Raw genomic sequence first — 22272 nt, forward strand, 5'->3', positions numbered from 1 at the left:
TGTGTTCAGGGGTGCTCCACCTTGTCATAAACAGTGTTCCCCCATAATGTTCCGGTTCAGTGATCACAGTTAAGGGTTGAGAAAAGTAAGCATAAGTGAAATGCACATTATCGAAGTTCGAGCGTCTACGCTTTTGTTGTCCATTGATCCAGAGATGAGGGAGCGAATACTAAAACGGGCGGAATTTTTGATCGTTTCTGAGGGAAATTTTAACTTAAGTTTCTAATATTTCACAATCACAATCAGTGCCCACTGCTTAATGCAAACTTTATTAATATCTATTAGTGTATTTGTCATTCATCAACGTTTTTTTTTATCTTGAGTTTCGTTTTTCTTTTATTAATAATGGTGTGTGTTTTCAATTGTACTTTGTATTTCATGTAATAATAATGGCCAACGATTACAAACCAAGTAACCATTGTATCGGAAAAGAAAGCTACGAAACTTGAAAGAAGATGAGAGGCAAGCAAAGGCTAAGTGAGAGGCAAGCAATTTCGAAAGTGATAACCATACAAATGTTGAGATAGGGGAGTTATCCATACCAGTTCTGTTAACGAAGTATTTGCAAGTCGGCAAATTTTTGAAAGTGTAAGTTTATTTTACTTGATTGCAGTAATTTAATTTGTTAAATTAAAATGGAATTAATATGGCCTCTTCGGTTACGGGTCTGAGTTAAATTTAATATATTTCAAAATTTATTATAAAACAATTAGTTTTCACATTCAGTTGTATATATGCGTATATAACTCGAAAGAGCAATTGTAATCGAAATTGAAACTGTAATAGAAAGATCATTAGGATTATAAGTAACACATTTGTTTCAGAACTCTCACTGTCAATCACAGCAGCGTATATATATGCTCGTTGTATTATAACAATGTAACAATCATTATTAATCTATTCTCTAGTATTAAATTTAGATGAAGCAATATTTTTAAACATTTAGTAAGAGTCTTAATGCAAAGTAGAGATTTGATTATTAGTTATTTGTGTTCGGGAAAGCACCGACGGAGGCAGACCGAGAGCCTGGATCCCCAAGAACTTTTAATTTTTCAAAAAATCAGCATAATTTCAGGGGGCAAATATACAAAATTATTTCCATTTTCTAGGCTACTCCGAAAAATCTTTAGACTCAAAAGAGAAATCTTGTGTGCGCCCTGCTTGTGTTTACATTGTGTTACTCATTGCCTGATTTTGAACGTCTATGTTGGAAAGAGACATGAAAGGACTGAATTGTTTTATAGGCCTAAGGGGCGCTGAAAAGAGTTTTTGCGGGAGCAGACTTAATTTTGAAGTTTCGCCACTGGATCGAAGAGAAATTAAATATCGATTAAGGCACACACTTCTGTCATTTGTTCTGTATTAAGCAAGCTCAGCTAAAATTTATAAAGAATTAATTGAGATTAACTTTATCTCAAGAAGAATTAAATGGACCAGCTTTGATGGCCATTGAGAATGACATACTCAATAAAATGGTTACGGATGCAACAACAAGAAATTCTGTCAAATTGAAAAGTGTCTTTATAATATGAAGTTTCCAGTAACAGAGAAAACGAGAAATTAAGCTAATTACCATAATCGTATCATTAGAAAATACTATGTAAATATGCTTTTATTGAAACATAAGAACATACCTCTTTGTCAAAATCAAACCTATATTAATGTTAGGCTTAAGTTCAAGAGTTTTATTGTTTCAAGTTTAATGTTACAATTGTACTTATTGGAACTTTGTTAAATAATTATTTAACAAAATCAATTAATTATAATTTCGCCATTTTTCGTTAATATTCACAAAGAGACTACAGCTATTGAAGAAATTTCCAATTGTAACAATTACTTAAAAAATTTCGTCCTTACAACTTTCTACTCTTTTATTATGATTTAGGTAGGAGCACCTAAATATTGTTTGCTTACACTTAAGAAATGTCTGAAACCGGTCCTGGGTTTAAGTAAGTGGCAACTTTGCATTTTCATTGAACATTGGGAGCATAAAGAGTGTACAGCCCAAATGGCTCACCCGATTTAAAAAAAAAATTGCTTCACTTTAGATTGAAAACGTCATATTTGGAGACGGTTTCCCCTGTTACATTTTGTTGTAACTGATAATAACAGTTACCATATGTCAGGGGTCTTTTGAGACACCCTATATATATATAGTGTCCACTCCACACTCTTAAAGCGTATCTGCGAAGAGCGTTACAGAATGAGGTCCCTAGATCAGTTTCTGTAAGTCCGTAAAATATTCAACGAGAATGTCACATGGACATTGTATGAACTTAATATAGATCCCAGAAATGTCATATAAGTTATATGTTCTCATTTACATTAATTTCTTTGGATCTACGTAACATAAAACATTTATTGAACTATACTACCTTCCAAGTGGGTTGATGTTCATTTACAATTCAGTGGACGTTTGTGCACTCTACAGGAAGACACGTAGATCGCTAGAGAGTGAGATGACTATCAAATCTTCGATAACCTTGATGGCGTTGAGCAGAAACGTTAAATATCAATAAGAAACAAACTGAGTTCAAGTTCAGGGATTTGTGGTCGTCCAATGAACAAGACCTACGTGTATAGCTCAAGCAGTTGCGTATTTACGATTTTGTTTCGGGGAAGGCTTTGCTAACTTTCGGGGAGGGCTTTGCCTAAAAATGTGAAAATTCTGCAAGATATTTCATATACTTTACTATAGTAAGTAAGATTTGGGGGGGGCTTAAACCCGGAAGCCCCCCTCTAAATACGCCACTGAGCTCAAGGCTGTATCAAAATAGAAATAAAATTATCCAGCTTTATTTGTATTCAAGAAAGAAAATGTCCCAAGATGTCCCAAATGTCAGTCGATAGACCTCATTAACCTGAACAAAATGAGTGGGTGAATATAAATCCTCGAGCGTAAAAAGTCGAAATGATTTTACTTCTATATATATCTTAAAATTAGTGCTGTATGTGCATCTCACCTTATTCTCTATCTTCATCATTGACGTACGTATTCATGTATATTTACGTCGTATCTTTCGCACTGTATTATATAGGTGAGTGTTACTATATTGGCGTAATGTACTCAATACATCTAACATTTATCATATCTAATCTTAAGGATCGCAAATGTCCTTAAGTCTTGCCAATTTATAACAATAAAGTACAATAAACATCCCGTAGACCTTCTGTCACTCCCTCATTACATCAGTATATTAACTACTCTTCCCTAAGAGAGGGCGTAACCCTCTAACAGAGTGCTAACCATCCATGGCTAACTAAACGAAAGAAAGAAGTTATGTATGATAACAAAATCACTTATTAAGATGAAAGTGATTCACAAGTTTTTCATTATAATGCCAATAAGGTGCAGTAAGTTGTTTAATTAATTGAATAAACAGTAGAACAAAATTGTTACTGGCTCAGAAATGTTAGTGGTTATTTAACTTTTAAACGACTATTGACGTAACTGTGTTAAGGCTTTAAACTTCAATAGCTCCGCTCCTAATTAAGATAGGAAGATAATTTTGGTATCAATGTATTTCTGAAGGATGGAACTTGCCGCCAATATGCATTTTATATATGTGGGAGTACATGGCGGAGAGGGGGAGGTAAAGTTTCTGTTTTTTGTTTTTAATAAGTTTTTTCTTTTTTTTAGAGGCATTCTTCCCTTGGGGATACAGTCATAAAAAATTGGTATATGAAAGAATGAAGTAGTCAACTACACACTAATATCCTGCAAAAGTGTTTATGCTTATATGGGGGAGTAGGCGAGGGGCAAAGTTGGCCAATTTTTTGAGTATCAGTTTTTTGACGTAAATTACATTTATTTTTTGGACGGTTCCATATAAGACATCTTTTAACTGAATTGGTCTAGAAGAACAATTCTTGTTTCTGGAATCTGTGATCCATAAGCTCTCCAACGAAGCATGAATCATTGTGTTCTTTCTCCTAACAGCAACAACTCGTAACCCTAACCGTCACACCCATTGTAAAATCGGAGCAAAGGGGAAGTTTATTATATTTCTCCTTTCTTTTTTAAAAAAAGAAACTAAGAAAACAAGAATATTTTTAATTGAATATTTAAAATCATTTAAACTTTCATTTTATTCTGTGCAAATTTAATAATTTCCAAGAATCTCATCCTCAATATCCGTCTTGCGGCCTTACCGTGGCTCCGTGTGGGTTGTTTTAACGCATCCGACACCAATGCTTGATTATTCTTCCTATCGTGACGAGCCTTACGTAAAAACAGATTGCAATAGCCTTGGCTGATGTAGGTCATCCCACCCACAAGCAATTTTACGGTAAACATTCCCACGCATTTTGATGAAGGTTTGTTTATTTATTACTCGCGCCGTGACTGAATCAGAATCAATGAGAAGAACCAAATACTAGAATCTTATAGAACTGTATCTTCCGTTTCTTTATTCCTAAATTTTCCAAGCGTTTTCAAACGTCTAGTGGCATTCATTTTAATATAACTTAATATAAATCATTTGTAGCTTGTGATCATTTTAGGAATTCACCATCTTGGCGGAAAGTTCTTTTATAGAATGCAAGAAATAATGTTGCTAATATCCTGTTCTCACAACGTCCTGTTCCATTTATAGAATCAGTTACAGTTTAAGCGTCAGTATAGCCAACCAATACAAAATTATCAGACACAATTATATATATATATATAATATAAACTACACCAACTATAATGCAATACTCACTAGAGGCTACATAAAATCTCAGTGTTCAATACACGTTTTTACGGTATGATCACTGGCGCAAATCCCGGGGGGATGAGGGGGACGTGTCCCCTTCAATCTTGGAGTTGGGGGACTCTCCCCCTCAATAATCTGATTTGAAATGTGTTTTTTGGGGGAGAAACGTAATTATTTGTGTCCGATTGCCACAAAGAACAGTGAGATGAAATTGATGTCTCCCAGAATAAGCCTTAAACCTGCCCGTCTCCGAATGTTGAAGACAACTCTGTTCCCCTGATCCTCCACAGCATTGTTTTCCAACTTAATAAATATTTTGAACATCGCTTTAAAAAATACTCTCTTACCCATCCCCCCCCCCCAATGTTGAAGACAGATTTGCGCTGCTGGGTATGATCACTTGAAAAGGAAAACGCATATCATAATTCTCAATGCAGGAATAACCACATAGGGAAATTCTTGCATAATTACGTCAAGCTTTCTTTATAATATTTAGAAAGTCCAGAGGGAGCGAAATATGCCTCATCAGGATCCAGCCTATAGGACTCATTCTGTACCAGGCTTCGCAAAAATTGCGGAGCATTACACAACGCAAGAAATGCTAAAATAAATAATAATTGCCAAGCTTAATATCTCGAATATATCTTTCGCGTTATATTAACTCAAAATGTTGTTGATTTTTAATATTAACCAATGTTAATAAATTTCCTACTATGAGCTTTCACTGACCATGAGTCACCTGACACCACAATAAAAGTTCCAGAGGTTGGCTACCATGATATCAGCTGTCTTTCCATTCGTATCCCATTCGGTATTGGAAAGTGAAAGTTGTGGGAGGAGTTTGGATGGGATACAAAATAAGACTTTTTAAAGAAGTGACGCCATGCGTTATGAACACAAACATGATACAGCTAAGAAGTACCTGAATAAAGACTTCAGTGAAGTAAACTGTGTTTTGTGTATTGCGTGCGACGAAAATATCGATAAAAATGTATAAACCAAGTAGAAATCGACTTAGCCAAGTGAGGAAACGATTGGAATACAGTGATTGTGGTGAAGAGGATAGCCGTACTAATGATGAATCAAATCTCCTGAGAAAAGGAAGAAGAGCTAGTTTATTACTGCTTTTGTTATCGCTTTCCGTTGTTGGTGGAAAGTTAATGTTTGCAAACAGTTAGTATCTTCTTGATTTGTTGTATATGAAGGTTCATTTAAGTATAAAATGCCGGTTTACTGTGATTCCTTGCTAAACAATAATGCCGGTAACAATAATTGAAATGACAAACGTTACGATGAATGTATACACCAAATTTAGTTCTAGGATACAGGTCCCCTTTCCCATTTAGCTGTAAAAAAAGAGAAAACAACGAGCCCCAGGGAACTGTAACGCACCTTGACTCGCTGACGCTCGCTCGGCATACTATGTCAAATATTAAACCTTGGCAAAGATAAAAACCAAACTAGCTATTAACCTTTATGAGGGGACCTGTGGTCTAGTACCTTCCCCCGAATTTAGGAGATCCATAGTAGGTGTACTAGAAATTTATAATAAATAGATGATTTTACCGTCGCTTATATATAGAATAGAATATTGTTAGATAACAGTTTTGAATTCAGATTTACAGTATGTCTGTACGGAGTATATGGAGAGCCCGGAGCCACAGGCCAGCTCCGTTACTATGAGCAATGTGAAAAATCTGAAAGAGGAAAGTTATTGATAGTAGATGGTTTTCGGTAAATATGTACACTTATGTCCAAAATGATTGTCGTCTTATCTATAACTATCTTCTATAAGAATATAATTTGATAATGTTTTTGCAGGGTACTTTTAATATTGATACTAACTTATATGTATAATCCGGAAATATATCTTGTGGAAAATTTCATAGAAAAAATAATGTAAATACTAAAATTAGAATGAGTAAACCAAAATGTTACTAAGTGGACAAGAAAATTTTATTTTCGTTTTATTGTTCTTATTTACTGCTCTTTTGACATGAAATTTGCCATATGCATGCCTTTCCCGATTATGCACGTACTAATATTATAAGAAATACCGGGCGAATATGTTATCAAATTATATTCCAACAACAACGTATTTATAGACATGCGACAATAATTTTGGACATGAGTGTACATTAGCGTCGTGCATTAAAATCTAGTGAATTCAGGGCTGTCACACTGTGTACTAATAAAGTCGCGGATTCACTCTGTTACCAGCATCTTATAAAAATGCTTTTTCCAGAGCTCAAGACTAAATATTTAATCTGCAGTCATCGTGTTCGAATCGATGGCGGCTATGTATTGTAAATCATCTTGTTACTTTGAATGCCTGGGAAGACAGGTCTAAAATATACTATCTATTTTAATTTAATAAGCAATATACTCTTCCTGTTGGTCTAATGGCTAGCGCATGCTTCTTTGGTGTACGTGATCCCGGGTTCGATTCTCAATGGAAGAGCACATAAAACGAAACGTCATCATCATTTACTTTCAGATTAGGATGAAGCGTTGTAGCATAATTGCTTTGCACAATTATTGAACACTTGAGTGCCCGCTGAACTACGAGCGCCTACCTAATATTGTGTTGGTTCATCTTTCGCTAGAAGAACGGGCTAAACACAATGTGGCATAGATTTTAGAACTTGCTGGTTTCCACAGCTTGTATGAAGGGATAGTCGCAATTCAGTGAGCACTCAATGAGGGAAGACTACGGGACAAAAGTCTGCGCCCCGGCTTTCAGACCTTGAGGTAATCGCTTCTGAAGTGTCAGTGAAATTGTGATTATTTCAAGTTTTAAAAGATTTTTTTCAACCAATTTGTGTTTCCTCTGATCGAAATGTATGATAACTGTGGAATACATTTTTGATGCTACAATGCTTCTCAAGTGAAAGCACTCAAAAATTGCAAGTATCTGAAGTTCCGATGGTCGGATCGGATTTCTTTTTTTTTTTTTTTTTTTTTCTGTATCGTGGTGTTTCTCTCATCTAGAAGCTATATTTTATGTTTACAAGTGTAGCGTAACTAAACTCAGACCATTGCAAGTGCTACTGGATACTCGTATCACTGAAAACCCATGTGTTTTCGTTACCCTCGCTTACGCGGATACCTTCCTTCGCTGACGCGCCTGCTTCCTCGGACGCACCCCCGCGATAACATACAGGTCCACCAGCCTCGCTCTGTCGTGACTCGGTTAGATAGCATTCGTGCTTTTAGTGTGAACCTAGCAAATGTTGGTTTATTTTTACGCACTGTGGTGTTATCTCATAATATCTGGACGCTGTATTTATACTCAAATTGTGCACGAGTTGTAATCTTCCAACAATTACTTATAGTGTCCTTCTGAAGTTCATCTGTCTCAAGCCGAATATTGTCATGTCGCCCAGTGCAAATGTTTTGAGCAACAATACGAAGGAAATTACTGAAAGATCGTGTTCGTCTTATCAAGATCTGTAGTACGGTAATTGTAAAAAAACATTTTTGGTTCTACAACGCTTCATAAGTGACCGTGGAAGTACCAAAGAATTGCAATTATCTGAAGTTCCGGAAGTCGGATTACAAAATTTCTACAGTAGCATTGTGTTCCTCTCTCATCGAAATCTATAATAATTGTGAAAAATGTTTGTTATGTTACCACGTTTCACTCCAATTCATTTTCATTACCCATTCGTTTCGTTTAGTGGAAAGGGCGTAACACTCGAAAATTTATCTAAACAATAATAATCAGGGTTGGCAAAAACAATTTTTTTTCAAAAAAATTTTTTTTGTTTAAACCAGGTTTTTTTGGGTTTAAATAATTTGCTTTGTGTATTCCTGTTACATATGTAAGGAAATAAATTTGTTTCGCATTAGTGTTATTATACTAGAAGGGGTTCACATAAGCTTAAAGCGAAATTCAAACCGGTTCTCGGCTTACATCCGAGAGAAATTGCCCTCCATTTGGTCTCGAAACCAAGACTAATTGGCCACAATTGCGATGAATCTGCCGACTCACTTACGAAGGACTCCTGATAAAAATACGTTGTACTGATCTTTATATACTTGTTAATATAATTGTTAAGAGTTATTTCAGAAGGACAAAAAGATAAACCGTTACACAAATGAACCCATTATAGCTTCTTGATAAGAAAACAGGTATTCAGGCGTACAATTTGGATTCGTTTCTTGTGTTTAGGCTTAACATCCTTATATAACACCGACGTTATCAAGCAAACTTTTGCTTAAAATGACATCCGAACTGCTACTTGGTTTACACTTGAAAGAAAGGTTGTGGTTCGACCGAGAATTGAATATGGGACGCCTTGATTAAAAGGTGAAGAGGAGATAAAACTAATGCAGATGGTTTAATATGTGAAAACGTCACGATTTAGAGTATTTTTCGGTTTTTTGTGTTTTTGTTTAAACTTTTTTTTTTTCTAAAAAAAAAGAACAGCTGATTTAAACCAGCCAACCCTGATAATAGTAAATCAATATGTTATCTGTTATGAAACATATATTCTGATCATACCCACATTTCGGTCCTTATTGTTCCTTTTTCAGACGTTCATAAATAAGTATCAGGTATTCTCTTATCTGCGCATCAAAGATAATTCCGTTCTCAGACGAGACTTTAGTTAAAAACACGAGAACTTGAAACCAACCATACTACTCATTCTGCTACAATAGAGGATTGACGTAAATGGAAACATCAGCTAGCGTCATATAATTAACTCTGTCACTTAACTGATGGACTTTAGTCGACGTACATACTTTTCTGCTTATTAGGAAGTTTACATCAACCAGTTCTTAATCATAAATACTTATCCAAATCAATCGGTAATACACTGCTTAATGTAATTCGGAAGGAAGACAATATTGTCCATATTAAACTCAATTTTCTTTTCTGTTTAAATCAAGAGATCCAGTATATTTCAATCAAAAATTTTCTTGTAGGCCTTCTATCTGGAGAACTACATATAGTGTAGCCATACCCAGACTATCAGTTAACTCAGTATGATGTGCTTGTTCCGTAGAAAATACGAAAACTCGATTTAGGGGTCGTTCAAAATTTTTGCGGCCCCTAATCCAAAAGCTAATTATTGGCCAAGATCGCAATCTTTTGATCCATTTTTAGTTTTCTTAAAATTCTTGTTCTATCATGTTCACAAATACTCATTACCAGACTTTTTTTTTTTTTTTTAATGCGTTAAGGTCTTTTGTTTTCTCTGAAATGGGAATTTATTGAAGAGCTGGAAGAGAAATTTAACAATTAGTATGGCCTTAAATTCACTCATAAGTTAGCAGAAGGGTATCATTTGAGATCAAGGCATGCCTACTAGATAAGTTAAATAAAGTATGAATGTATAATGATGCGAATATTTCTCTAGGTCTCAGTGACCAAACATTTTTTATTCGTCCTATTTCAAACACATTCCGAATTTTAATATATCAATGGCAACCAAACTGCGGAGCGTATCAATTAAGACTGTCATGTCTACTGGACGAGGAATTGAGTCATTATTATCTGGAATCTTGAAGGATGTAAGATTGTCTGTGGGTATCAACCACGAAAAATCTCACTTTGCATTCTAGTAGCATTTTTGGCAGTAATGACCATAGGTATCCAAACCCCTAGCCCGATGCTCGCGAGCTAGGCACTCGCGCTCAACCGGGTTCGGGCTCAATAATTGGGGCGAACCCAATTGAGGGAACAGCGCGAGCCCAATTGAGAGAAATGAGCCCAAGCGAGCGCAAGCCGAGTTGAGAGAAATGAGCGCGAGTCCAGTTGAGACAGGTGAGTGCGAGACCGAGTGAGTGCAAACCCATTAGAGAGAAGTAAGCACGAGTCCAGTGCAAGATGGCCGTCTATGGTAATGACACAAGCTTTAACTTCTTGGAGAAGGGGAGGGGGGAAGAGGATAGGCAGAGAATTCTTTTTGAAAAACAGCTAGTTTTTCGTATACCAAAAACAATAGTTTTACATTACTAGACAGTGCAATGTCAGGGGGTGCAGTGGGAGACGAACGGTACTGCAAGTAGGCACCCAGTTCCCTCGTCCCTCTCTAGTGTCTTCACTGGCTTTTGGACAACTCTTGCAGAAAAGTCGCTACTGGCCACGTTCAAGATAAATTGTGGGTAACCTCAATGACGTGTACTTATATATTCAAGCACGATGACCACAGATTGAATTTTTAGTTTTGAACACTGGCAACATCTTTTTCGGTATCAAGTTGTTGTAACTTAGATGGTTTCGCGAGTTTCATTATAAATGTGTGCAGTATGTAACAACTCTGAAATCAGTATATTTTAATTCACGACGCTAAAGTGCAGGATTACCATGGTTTTCAACCTTTTTTTTTTTTTTTTTTTTTCAGTTGCACACTGGTAAACCGCCCTATGTTAAATAAAAAATGTTACGTTTCCAGTTTAGAAAGCTGTGTGAATGGAACGTAAAGGTACGAAAAGTTAACACTGGGAACCTTGTGTGAGAAAACGAACACTTCAAGTGGTTTCTCAAGAATACAGTATTTTTAGTATGGTAAGCGCCTAAGGGAATAGCCTACTGAACTGACAGTTTTGCTTTTTCATTTGACATTAGGTGCTTACCAGTGTGCAGCCCAAACTCCGTCATTTTAGATTAAAAACCACTTATGTCCAGCAATTTCTCGTTTTATCGTTATATAACTGACTTGACCTATTAACCGCAGATTTTTTTATATATCCTGTATATAAAAATGCTATCTTATTTTAGATATCCACAGATTTGTGCAGTTTATTGAAGACATGTAAAATGTTATCTCAAACGAGTAATATAAGTAATCAAAATGTGAGAATTTTACCTGTGACTTCCCTAATAATGCTTTAAAAAAAAAAAAAAAAAAAAAAAAAAAAAAAAAAAAAAAAAAAAAAAAAAAAAAAAACAGCTTTGTGCTTTTAATCACGTAGGAAGCCATGTGGAACTGAATTCGTATGTCAGTACAGTTTCTAATGCTTCGTAACTAGAAAGCTCTCCTACAGATAAGGCATCTAGTAACATGAGGAATACAGTGTTTCCTCTATTCTATGTGCTCTATTCTAAGTTTGATACCGTCGCTGATGCGCCTGCTCCCTACGGAAGCACACATTAGCTTCGCCCTGCGTTGACTCGTGTCAAACTTATCTTAGTACCGTAACTTAGGTTGACCATTAACGCATGGCACATACTTTGGAAAGGGCAAGCTTATACTATTTAAGTAAGCAGGTGATGAGCCATCAGTGACAAAAGTATGTGCGATCCTGAAAACCGTCCCAGAGAAAAAAAAAGCAATAGAAAATATTTTCAACACTGGCATTCGAACTACTTTTAGTATAATAGATTTCGGGCTGGTAAATCAAAAAAGTTTTTTAATTAATTTTATTTATTTGTATTTCCAAAAGAGAGCTTTTAATAGCTTTCTTAGGTAAGTTTACAATTCAAAAATTATGACTGAAAATTTCTAGTTCCGATTGACTGATCTGGAATGATTGGCAACACTATTTCAAATTTACTTTACTTTAATAGTTAAAAACAAATTTATCAAATTCAAACTCTTCAAATATTGTAATTATTTTATAAATAGTTGATGTTTGTAAGTTTCCTTCTTTCGAAAAGGGATTAGAAAGATAAGCTATTGTCATCATTAATACATTACCCTTTCGTTATCCACTTTTTTTTCTTTCTTTTCTAAAACTTCCGTAGAACTAAGTTCTTCAGTGAAACCATAACATTAAACTGCCACATCTGGACAATCTTTGGAATTAAATTTTTAAGTTTACTCTCTCATATTCAAAGTCCTTCGAATAAATACAAGTAAATTGGATCGAAGCATCATGTGGGTTCCTCACCATGTGTGGTTAAATTTTTGTTCAATAGTTTTTCTTCTAAAGTCGAAGTATCTCTTAACAGAATTTGCTTGTCACAGTTCTTGAAGTATAAACGATTTCGACATAAATCCATAATGGCCTTATAAGATCGAAGAAAGGGCGTACCAAAGATATAACATCATAAGGAATAACTATGGTAATAATCACAAGTAAGTCTACTTGAAACCTGACAAATCCAAAATCTGTTTGAATTGTAATTTCGTATGGTTCAGTTGCCAGAGAACACGTCAATGTATTTGGGTGCATTGGATTTATCTGCTTTCTGTCCAAAGGTTTCAAAATCTTTCTCTTTTTCAATACCACAATTTCCGAAACAAACAAACAAAGCAGTAATTTAACAATAATGCAGAAGCATATTTATTCCACTCCCATGATCGTTTTTTTTAAATAGATATTATTATTATTTTTATTCTATGCAAAATCCATGGTGGCGATTCAACTAAATGCCAATAAGCAAGATCACTCCACAGATGCTTCAAAACATTTGGATTGAGGCGGAATACCATTTTGACATTTGCCGCACAACTAGTGGTGAACGTTAGACGTTCATTAGTTTCCTTCATTTGTTAAAAAAAAAAAAAAAAAAAAAAAAAAAAAAAAAAAAGTCCTGAGAAGTTGTGTATGTGTGTAACAAAGTTTGGACGATAAAACACGATAACGATAGCGACCAGCCCCAACAAATCATCCTCCTACTACTACTACATTATTATTTTTAACTCTTACTACATTTATGTGATTCTCAATCATTGGGTTTTTTCTCTTCTTTTAGGGGAGGTCATTACCAGCAAGATTCCTATTATGAATTTTTCCATTCCGTCGCTGTTAACGGAACATGAATGGTCCAAGTACAACGGGAGTTCACAACAACTTTCCTTGGAAACAATGAATAAAAATTTGTACTCTGTGTACAACACAACTTCAGCTAAAATACAGGAGTTTAGTTGGTTATTGATACCTCTGTTGGCAGGGTCTGGTATGACATGGTTTACTTGGATGATTATATATATTGATAGCAGTGTTCCAGGCGTTCGACCTCCAACTCCATTTTCACCGTCGAAAATAAGGTAACAACTGTCTATAGATTTATGAGAAAGCAGTGTTAGAAGTAGTGTTATAGTAACAGTCTATACATTTATAAGAAAGCATATTTAAGGAGTTTTCATGTTATAAGTACAGTGTGAAAGAAAGGTAGGGCCAGTGAGGGTAATTATGGGATAGATTTCACAACTTTTCCACGTTACTCAGCTTACATTAGTTTTGAAAGCAGTTAACCTAGGCAGCAGTTTATGGTGCAAATAGAGTAACAATTTGCTGCCAAGAAATTTCTTGTCATCTCATAAGTTGATGAGAAAATGTCAAATTTGCGCTGTCTCATAATTTCCCTCCAAAAGGTTAATTTATGAGACACCTGTTGCCCCACCTTTCTGTATGTAATATTGAGGTATGATGGAATCCAATTGTGAGACTAACAAGTCTTCGTTATTTTGTGTTTATTACTTAAAGATATGCAAATATTTGGCAAGAAAATAAGTAAGAAAGAAAGTGGAAATAGCTACTCATGTTATTCTAACATTTTTGTGAGTTGACTATAATAGGCCTATATATTATATAGTTTCAGATTAAATTTTCTGTGTTCTTCACCTGGGAATCGAACCCAGGACCACGTGCACCAAAGGCACGCGTTAGCCACTAGATCAAGAGAAAGGTTTAATATTACCTTATAGTTTGTCCTGCTGGCGAAGAGTGTGTTACCATTTATGACCTGTTTCGTGGCTAGAAACACCACTGCAGCTTCGTGTTTAGTATACAGTGTTACAAACTAAGAACGCTACAGTAACACAGATATTCGTAAATAACGTCAATGCACATCAAAAGAACCTTAGTCAAATACTTTGACTGTAATATGGCATACTTCTAACAATTAAAAACAAAGTTAATTGATATTGAAAATTGGAGTTACCTAAAAGGTGTGTTATTTCAAAAATGTGCTTACAAGGAACCCTAGATATCTATCAGAGCCTGATGTTAATGAAACTTTGTATATTGAGAGAGTACCTCGGGAAACTCCCACAGTCAGAATTGTAGCTGCAGTGTCCAAGTCGTTGGGGCACAAGAGCTCGAGAAAGATCAAAAGTGGAACGTCAGTATATTAAGAATACGGTGAGAAAATTAACGTTTTTCTTTAAAATTGGTCATTGTAACGACACGAAATGAGCATATATGGATACGAGATGGTAGATATGATCTGTTAAAAGTGATAAAAAGAATGTCCGCCATGTTGAAGCTGGTTCGATTGGTGCAAATGAGAAGAGGGTCATGTGATGCATCAATTTGAAACGTAATTAGACGCAAAAACCTGCTGGTAAAGTCTGTTGTGGGATTACATTATTCCTGTGCTTCTGGTAGAGTGGTTTAGGTACAAGATGAGATAAGTATATCTCATGACGCTCGAGCAGGCGGAGGGTATGGAAGCCATGTGTGGGATCAATGTAACTAGAAAAACAGCGAAATAAATTGTAGCACTACGTGATTTGTGTCAGACACAACTTGTAATTGGTGTGTATGGGGCGATATGACGTATTCAATCTTCATAATAATACCATGGTTGATATAATGGATAGTATGTATATACAAATCTAATAAACCGGTATAACCAAACTACATTGTTACTACAGGTAGTTGTGCTTTGCGAACGTGAAATTATTGCTTTGCTACTGTTAATCTCAAACATTTCATTTGTACCACGTGCCTGGGTCGAATTGGTTTTGATTGGTCAATGAACTGACAGTGAAGTGAATTGTATTCGTAAATCACAATAATATGGCGGGAGGAAAACGTAGAATATCGAATGAATGAAGCGAGTACGTTTCGGTGTGAAAGATTAATCTCTGACACTGATACATTTGGCAACGTCGCACTTCATCCTTAAGACAACATGTGGCAGGTCGCAAAGGAGTTGCTGGGGATAAAGCAAAGACATCCACACTTTGGAACAAAAGATCGTTGATCGGACGTAAAAAAACAACTATTCGTATTATGTCCATTCGTGTAACTCTTCAAAAGTACCAGTATGATTTTTATACCGTTGTCAAGAGAGAGATTTTTAAATAGAAGATGGAATGTTTTCGACAGAAGATGGAATTGTGCAATGTAGTAATGGGATGTGACACTTTATCAGGTGCAGTTATTGTTCAATGACTTATGTTTTGAACATTTTTTGTTGCATACCATTATCACAAAAAAGAACAGGACGAAGAAGTTGCAGGCACTTCAGGTGCATCATAAACATTTTGTGATGTGATGTTCAATCATTAAACCTTCTCTAGTAATGAGTGCTCCCTTGAAGGGGAATATCTTTGGGTAATCAATATGAGAACAATTGTAATTCCTTAATAAACTAGACTCATCACCTTTCAGTTTTCCTATATACTTCTCATACTATAATGTATATATTTGAAGTATAAATTTGTCATTAGCAAATATATTTTGTAAAGAACATTCTCTTGTATTTTCTTGTAAAACAATTCTGTTTCTGATTTCGGTTCGAATTAATGGAAATATAATAAATAGTTACAAGTGTATGCCAACCATGGTATTATTGTGAAGATTGAACACGTATACATACATACACACCAATTACATGTTGTCTCTGACACAAATCACGTAGTGCTGTTTCGCTGTTTTTCTAGTTACACAGATCCCACTTATGGCACTCCATACCCTTCATCTGCTTGAGCGTCATGAGATATACTTTGCTCATCTTGTACCTAAACCACTCTACCAGAAGCACAGGAATAATGTAATCCCACAATAGATTTTACCAGCAGGTTTTTTCGTCTATTTACGTTCAAATTGATGCATCACATGACCCTCTTCTCATTTGCACCAATCGAACCAGCTTCAACATGGCCTCTTTCAAGATGGCGGATATTCTTTTTATCACTTCTAACAGATCATATCTGCCATCTAGTATCCATAAATGCTTATTTCGTGTCGTTTCAATGACCAGTTTAAAAGAAAAACGTTAATTTTCTCACCATGTCCTTAATGTGCTGACGTTCCACTTTTGATATTTCTCGATCTCTAGTGCTCCAACGTCTTGGACACTGCAGCTACAATTTTGACTGTGGGAGTTTCCCGAGGTACTCTCTCTATATACAAAGTTTCATAAACATCGGGCTCTGATTGTTACCTAGGGTTCCTTGTTAGATGACTTTCACATTTAATCACACAGATGGTTTCTAATAAACGTAAAGGTGCTAATGCCGTTTGCAGCAGTTTGATTCGACGGTGTTAAGGCAAAAGGTCGTAACCCTCAAAAAATTGAAAATGTGGATCTTTATCTTATTCAGCTCACTATAGGTCAGGCCATAGGTGAGAAAAATAGTGTTAAGCTTGTGTGTATTATTAAGGCAAATAAACCATTTTTTATACTTGTATCTTGCAAGGTGTAAATGGAAGTTTTTTACTCTCGTGAAGAAAAGTTGGAAATGAGGCTTACGATGTTTTACCTTAACACCGTCGATATCTCAGCCCGTTCTGGAGATACGAGGAACATAGTTAGAGATACTGCTTAGAATGACGTAGTTGTGGGAAATTGTTTTAAAAATTTTTCCTTTCTTCTGTTTCTGTAACATTACAACAATATTTTCTGATAGGTGTAATTACAAATTCCGTAATTCTTGCAGTTCCGTAAATTTAAGCAAAGTAACAGACTTTAACAATGTTCACAGCGTGATTATCTTTACATGTATTGTAAACCATCTGTGATTAGATGTGATATTCATCTAAGTATTTCTTCAAAATAAAATGTATTGAAGAAAATACAATTTTTCAGTCCGTTGAATTTTGTTCCTACTTGTTAGAAGTACATCATATCATGGTCATAGTATTTGACACTAAGATACTTCCGACGTGCATGTAGACGTTTGTCTTATTTGCGTTAACACTGTTGTAGAGGCCCCCAAGTCTTGGAATTTTACGAATATTTGTGATAATGTAGCGTCCGTAGTTATATATATATATATATATAGGGTGTTTCAAAACAATACCGACAACGTTTGGGAGGTGATTCCTGACACCAAGATAAGACGAAAATAATAGACCAACTTGGGTGCACAAATGTTTCCTTTCAGAGTTACAGCCTGCTGTAAACATAAAAATAAATAAATAAAAAACTTTAAAGGCCCATAGCTCCAATACTATATGACCAACCGTAGTCAAGACTTCACTTAGGAACTAGTATGTGCCCTATCCAAATATCCATGTTTCAGAATCCTGCAGTACTTCCGCAACAATTTTTATAGAGGCAGTTTGGCTACTGGCATATAATTTGAAGTACTCACCAATTACTTCTATAAAAATTGCTGCGAAAGTACTGCAGGATTCTGAAACATGGATATTTGGATAGGGCACATACTAGTTCCTAAATAAAGTCTTGACCCGACTACGGTAGGTCCCATAATATTGAAGCTATGGAGTCTTAAACCTTTTATTTTTTTTTTATTTATTTATTTATTTTTCTTTTTTTTTTTTTTTTAAGTTTTCGGCAGCCTATAACTCCGAAAGGCATCATTTGTGCACCCAGGTTGGTCTTTCGTCTTATCTTGGCGTCAGGAATCACCTCCCAAACGTTGTCGGTGTTGTTTGGATTGGCAACACTATTAATCGGGTGGTATTGCGTAGCATGTCAAACAGTGTGTCCCAGTCGATATTTGCATGGTACAAATTTTCACATAATTATCTATTAGTTTAAAAGTGAAATGTGGAAAAAGTGAAACAAGTCCCAAATTCCCCATTTTCAGTTATTCACAATTTCCTATGTAAATTTCTGCTAATTTCTCTTTCGTATGGAGAAACAGGAATGCGTCCATTATGAATATTTCGACTGTTACTGAGATTGCTCCAAAAAGATACAAATGCGAAATTTCAAGAGTCTGTGAACCTGAAATAACCATCGTCTAGCCGTTCCGTTGTTGTCATATTTGCAGAGAGTTAATTAATATACTTGAAACAGATCGATGCCAATAAAAACTTGGATATCAAAATGCGATAAATTGAATTGTTACTGAAGTGAATAATTTTCGGAACAAGAAAAATAAGAAGAAAAAAAAGTTCAGCGAAGTATTGTTACCGACGCTCATCAATATCATTGTTGAACTTTTGTCCGTGATTATACTTTTAGTTCATTATTCTTCAAAAAAAAGTTGAACAAACAGAAAAAAGGTCAAAACTAAATTGTAATTAATTAATGAATTTTTTATCTGTAAAACTGCTATGTAATTCCCACTTTAAAATCGTTAAACATTGAAGTCAGCTAACTTTCACAAGTCAAAGTGTAAGATCATGCATTGACACATATGATAAAGGAAATAAACTCAAAGGTGACAATTTCACCACAAATACAAATAGTTCCATAATCTTAACTCAAGTCAAAGATCAAAACCACTTGGCTTTTCCAGTCATAGTAGTAGCAACAAAAACTTAATATAAAAAAAAATCTTATCAAAGCTAATTATTACTAGTAAAGTATTACATCAATCATCAATAATCTAAAGGTATGTACCTGTTTCATATTTGTCAGTGCCTAGTCATGAGTCAGTGCATGGGAAATTTCAAATAGACACAAGTAAACTAACCACCACACACATTTAAAACATTCCCCCACGAAATCCTATTCTTTCATTTCAATAAAAAAAATAAGTTTTCATGAAATATTGGTGTACAAAATTATCAATGTCTAAATCTCTAAAAGCATTGGTTATCGCTATAATCCTCTCGCGGACGTCCCATTTTTTGTAAATCATAAATAACACGTAGCATAACCGCAGTATGTCTTCTCGAAAATCCAATGCAGTCCATTTAGGTACCCTTTAGGTTCTCAACAGTAAAGATCAATCCACTGTGAGCTATATAGCAATCACTGGAGGTAAACCGTAGAGCTGAAAATATAGAGACCATATGCAGAAAGTTAGCCACAAAGGGAAACTATGTGTGTACAGTGTAATCTTAATTTTTGAATCGAAATAAATCATTGACGTGTTACATTTAATCTCTCTCTCTCTCTCTCTCTGTGTGTAATGACAAGATAAGTTTAAAAGTGCTATATATAATTGTTTTCGTTGTTGTTTCAGGTCTCAGTCTGGTCATACATATCACTCAGGGTATATATTAGCGATTGTTAATGGCCTTCTGGTGTTCCTCCTTTTGATGATAAATTGGAATGACATTCTCCTGAATTGATAAGGAATTATCCTCATTGAATGTTCTTCCAGTTAAAATTTGCGTAATCTTCATTAATGACGCTTCCATGGACGTTTTGCTGCTTTGAAAACAGGAGACAAGATTTAACTGAAAAGAAAGATACTTCAAATATAGAGTGCACTGTATTATTCAATTGTATATTGACTATTAGAGGCTAAGATTAAAGCTTCCCCATAAGACTGAGTTTCCTTACGGTTAAAACCAACAAGATTCTTGAAGGAGTGCCCATTACCTTTGAATTTTCTGCAAATAACTTATTAGAATAAAATGGCTGTGAATTAATGATAAAAGTAGAAAAGGAGGTAGTCCGTTGTACGGTATTACTTTCAGTTAAGTAATTTTACTTAGTCGGCTGAAAATTGTTTTGTATTACCACGAGATTGGCATACATTCATGGGAAACTGAAGATCGTTTTTATAAGGATCGTTAGAGGGAAAGACAAAAATAATAGTAGTAATGAAAGTACGGTTCTTTTAAGATGTCCTTCTGAGATCATTACGTTACAACTAACTTAAATTTTTCTTATTTGTCTAATACAACTATGAAATATTTCTTAAAAATGAAAACAGTACTCACCACTAAACCTAGTAATTGTTACCTGGATGGGTATTTAACAGTAGCACTGTGTGTTGCTTTCTTTAGATTAAATAATTGCTGAACAGAAGTGGATTTCGCGTTACGTGTTAAACATAATGTTAAATTTAATGGACTTTCCGATCACTTGTGATTTGTATATAACCTTGTTGGGGCCCGTTGATAGCAACATGTACAAATCGTACACTAAAACTGTTGCATACAAAAATAATTCATCTTTTACAAGAGCCATCGACATTGTACGATGAAGTCGTAAATAATTGCATACAACAGAGTTACATACAAGTTACAAGTAGTCGTGAAGTTCATCAAATGTACACTCATGTCCAAAATGATTGTCGTATATTTATAACTGTCTTCTTATAAGAATATAATTCGATAACGATTTTGCAGGGTACTTTTAATACTGATACTATGTGTATAATCGGGAAATGTATATTTATGGTAAATTTCATAGGAAAAGAATTATAAATACGATGATTAGAATGAGTAAAACAAAATGTTGCTAAATGGGCAAGAAAGTTTTATTTTCGTTTTATTGTTCTTATTTACTGCTCTTTTGACATGAAATTTGCCACATACCTGTCTTTGGCGATTATACACATAGTAACATTATAAGAAATACCGGGCGAATTCGTTATCAAATTATATTCCGACAACAACATATTTATAGACACGCGACAATAATTTTGGACACGAGTGCAGTGGTGCCCACCCCCCCTCAATTGCCTATCCGTAGGTGTTCTTCCATGAAAAAAAATCTTTTCGATTAATTTTTACACCCTCTCAAACATATTTATATAGATTTTTACCCCCCCCCCCAATATTTCAATGACGCAGTTTGCGTCATAGCCCCCCCCTTGTGGGCACCCCTGCGAGTGTACATATCACTTTTAAGAGCAAAAAACGAGGAATCATTTCTTTCTGTTTGTGTAACTATTTGGATCTGAAGAAAGCAATAGCGTGTTGGCGAAATAATTATCCAGATAATAGTAATTAGGTGTACTATAATGAGCAGTGTTGTTTTTTTTTTTTTTTTTTTTTTTTTTTTTTTTTTTTTTTTTTTTTTTTTTTTTGTCAAGTCTATATAGAATGCACTATTTGCAAACATTCACCTATTATCAAATGTTTGTCAGTATAAAAGTAAATGAATGGTGAGGGCACTTCCTTCAGTTATCTTGGATGCAGAGGATAATGTAATTTTGATAATTAATCTTATACAAAACTAACTCTATGATATTTTGTAGTAATGTAAATTATTATTATTATTGTATTAGTACAAGTGTGGTTTTTTATTACCACAAGACGTAAATTTCAAAATGGATGAAAATGTTGAAATTAAAATTAGTACTAGTAGTATAGTAGTAGCAAACCTAGTCACAAATATGACATTTATGTTTATAGAAATTAATGTAATTATTGAGTATTCGGTATACAAATATTTTAAACTGTGGTTTTGGCCACCCAGTGATTTATATAAGTTTTAACCATGCAAGTGAGATAAAATCGTAGTAAATATGGAAAATATATTGCAAATTGCTTACTTTGTTACGAAAACTGAAATTTACATAAAATAGTAAGCAGCTTCAGTATTATATTAATATTCTATTGCATTACAATTACTATTGCTTAATACGATACAAAGAAATTTTTTATTTATTTTTTAACAGGATGTATTTCTTATGTGTGAATTAATATCTGGATAAAATTAAATCAACAGTGTTGTTAACACTTATAATCTGCTAAGTGCGATTCGCAAATTTTCCCGGTATTTTGTTTATGTTACAATTTATTTGTAACTTTTAATTTTTCAACTTTCTAAGGTTTCCGTATGTGG

The 22272-nt window shown here is 34.7% G+C and overlaps 1 protein-coding gene across 1 annotated transcript; it reads left to right on the forward strand.

Moving 5' to 3' along the window:
• Nucleotides 1–5500: 5500 nt before the first annotated feature.
• LOC145671010 (uncharacterized) lies at nucleotides 5501–20756 on the forward strand. Its single transcript, XM_081739652.1, has 3 exons — nucleotides 5501–5870; nucleotides 13348–13642; nucleotides 19712–20756. The coding sequence occupies exons 1-3, from the start codon at nucleotides 5687–5689 to the stop codon at nucleotides 19818–19820; spliced, it is 588 nt and encodes a 195-aa protein (XP_081595778.1). The 5' UTR covers nucleotides 5501–5686; the 3' UTR covers nucleotides 19821–20756.
• The last annotated feature ends 1516 nt before the right edge of the window (nucleotides 20757–22272 follow it).

This window comes from Thermobia domestica, chromosome 15 (assembly GCF_964235325.1).
Source record: "Thermobia domestica chromosome 15, izTheDome1.hap1.1, whole genome shotgun sequence".
Lineage (NCBI taxonomy): Eukaryota > Metazoa > Arthropoda > Insecta > Zygentoma > Lepismatidae > Thermobia > Thermobia domestica.

Coding starts and splice junctions, on each gene's coding strand:
- LOC145671010 (XM_081739652.1), top strand. CDS start 5,687: ATGTATAAACCAAGTAGAAATCGACTTAGCCAAGTGAGGAAACGATTG. Junction 5,871..13,347: donor AAAGTTAATGTTTGCAAACA/GTTAGTATCTTC, acceptor CTCTTCTTTTAG/GGGAGGTCATTACCAGCAAG. Junction 13,643..19,711: donor TTTTCACCGTCGAAAATAAG/GTAACAACTGTC, acceptor TTGTTGTTTCAG/GTCTCAGTCTGGTCATACAT.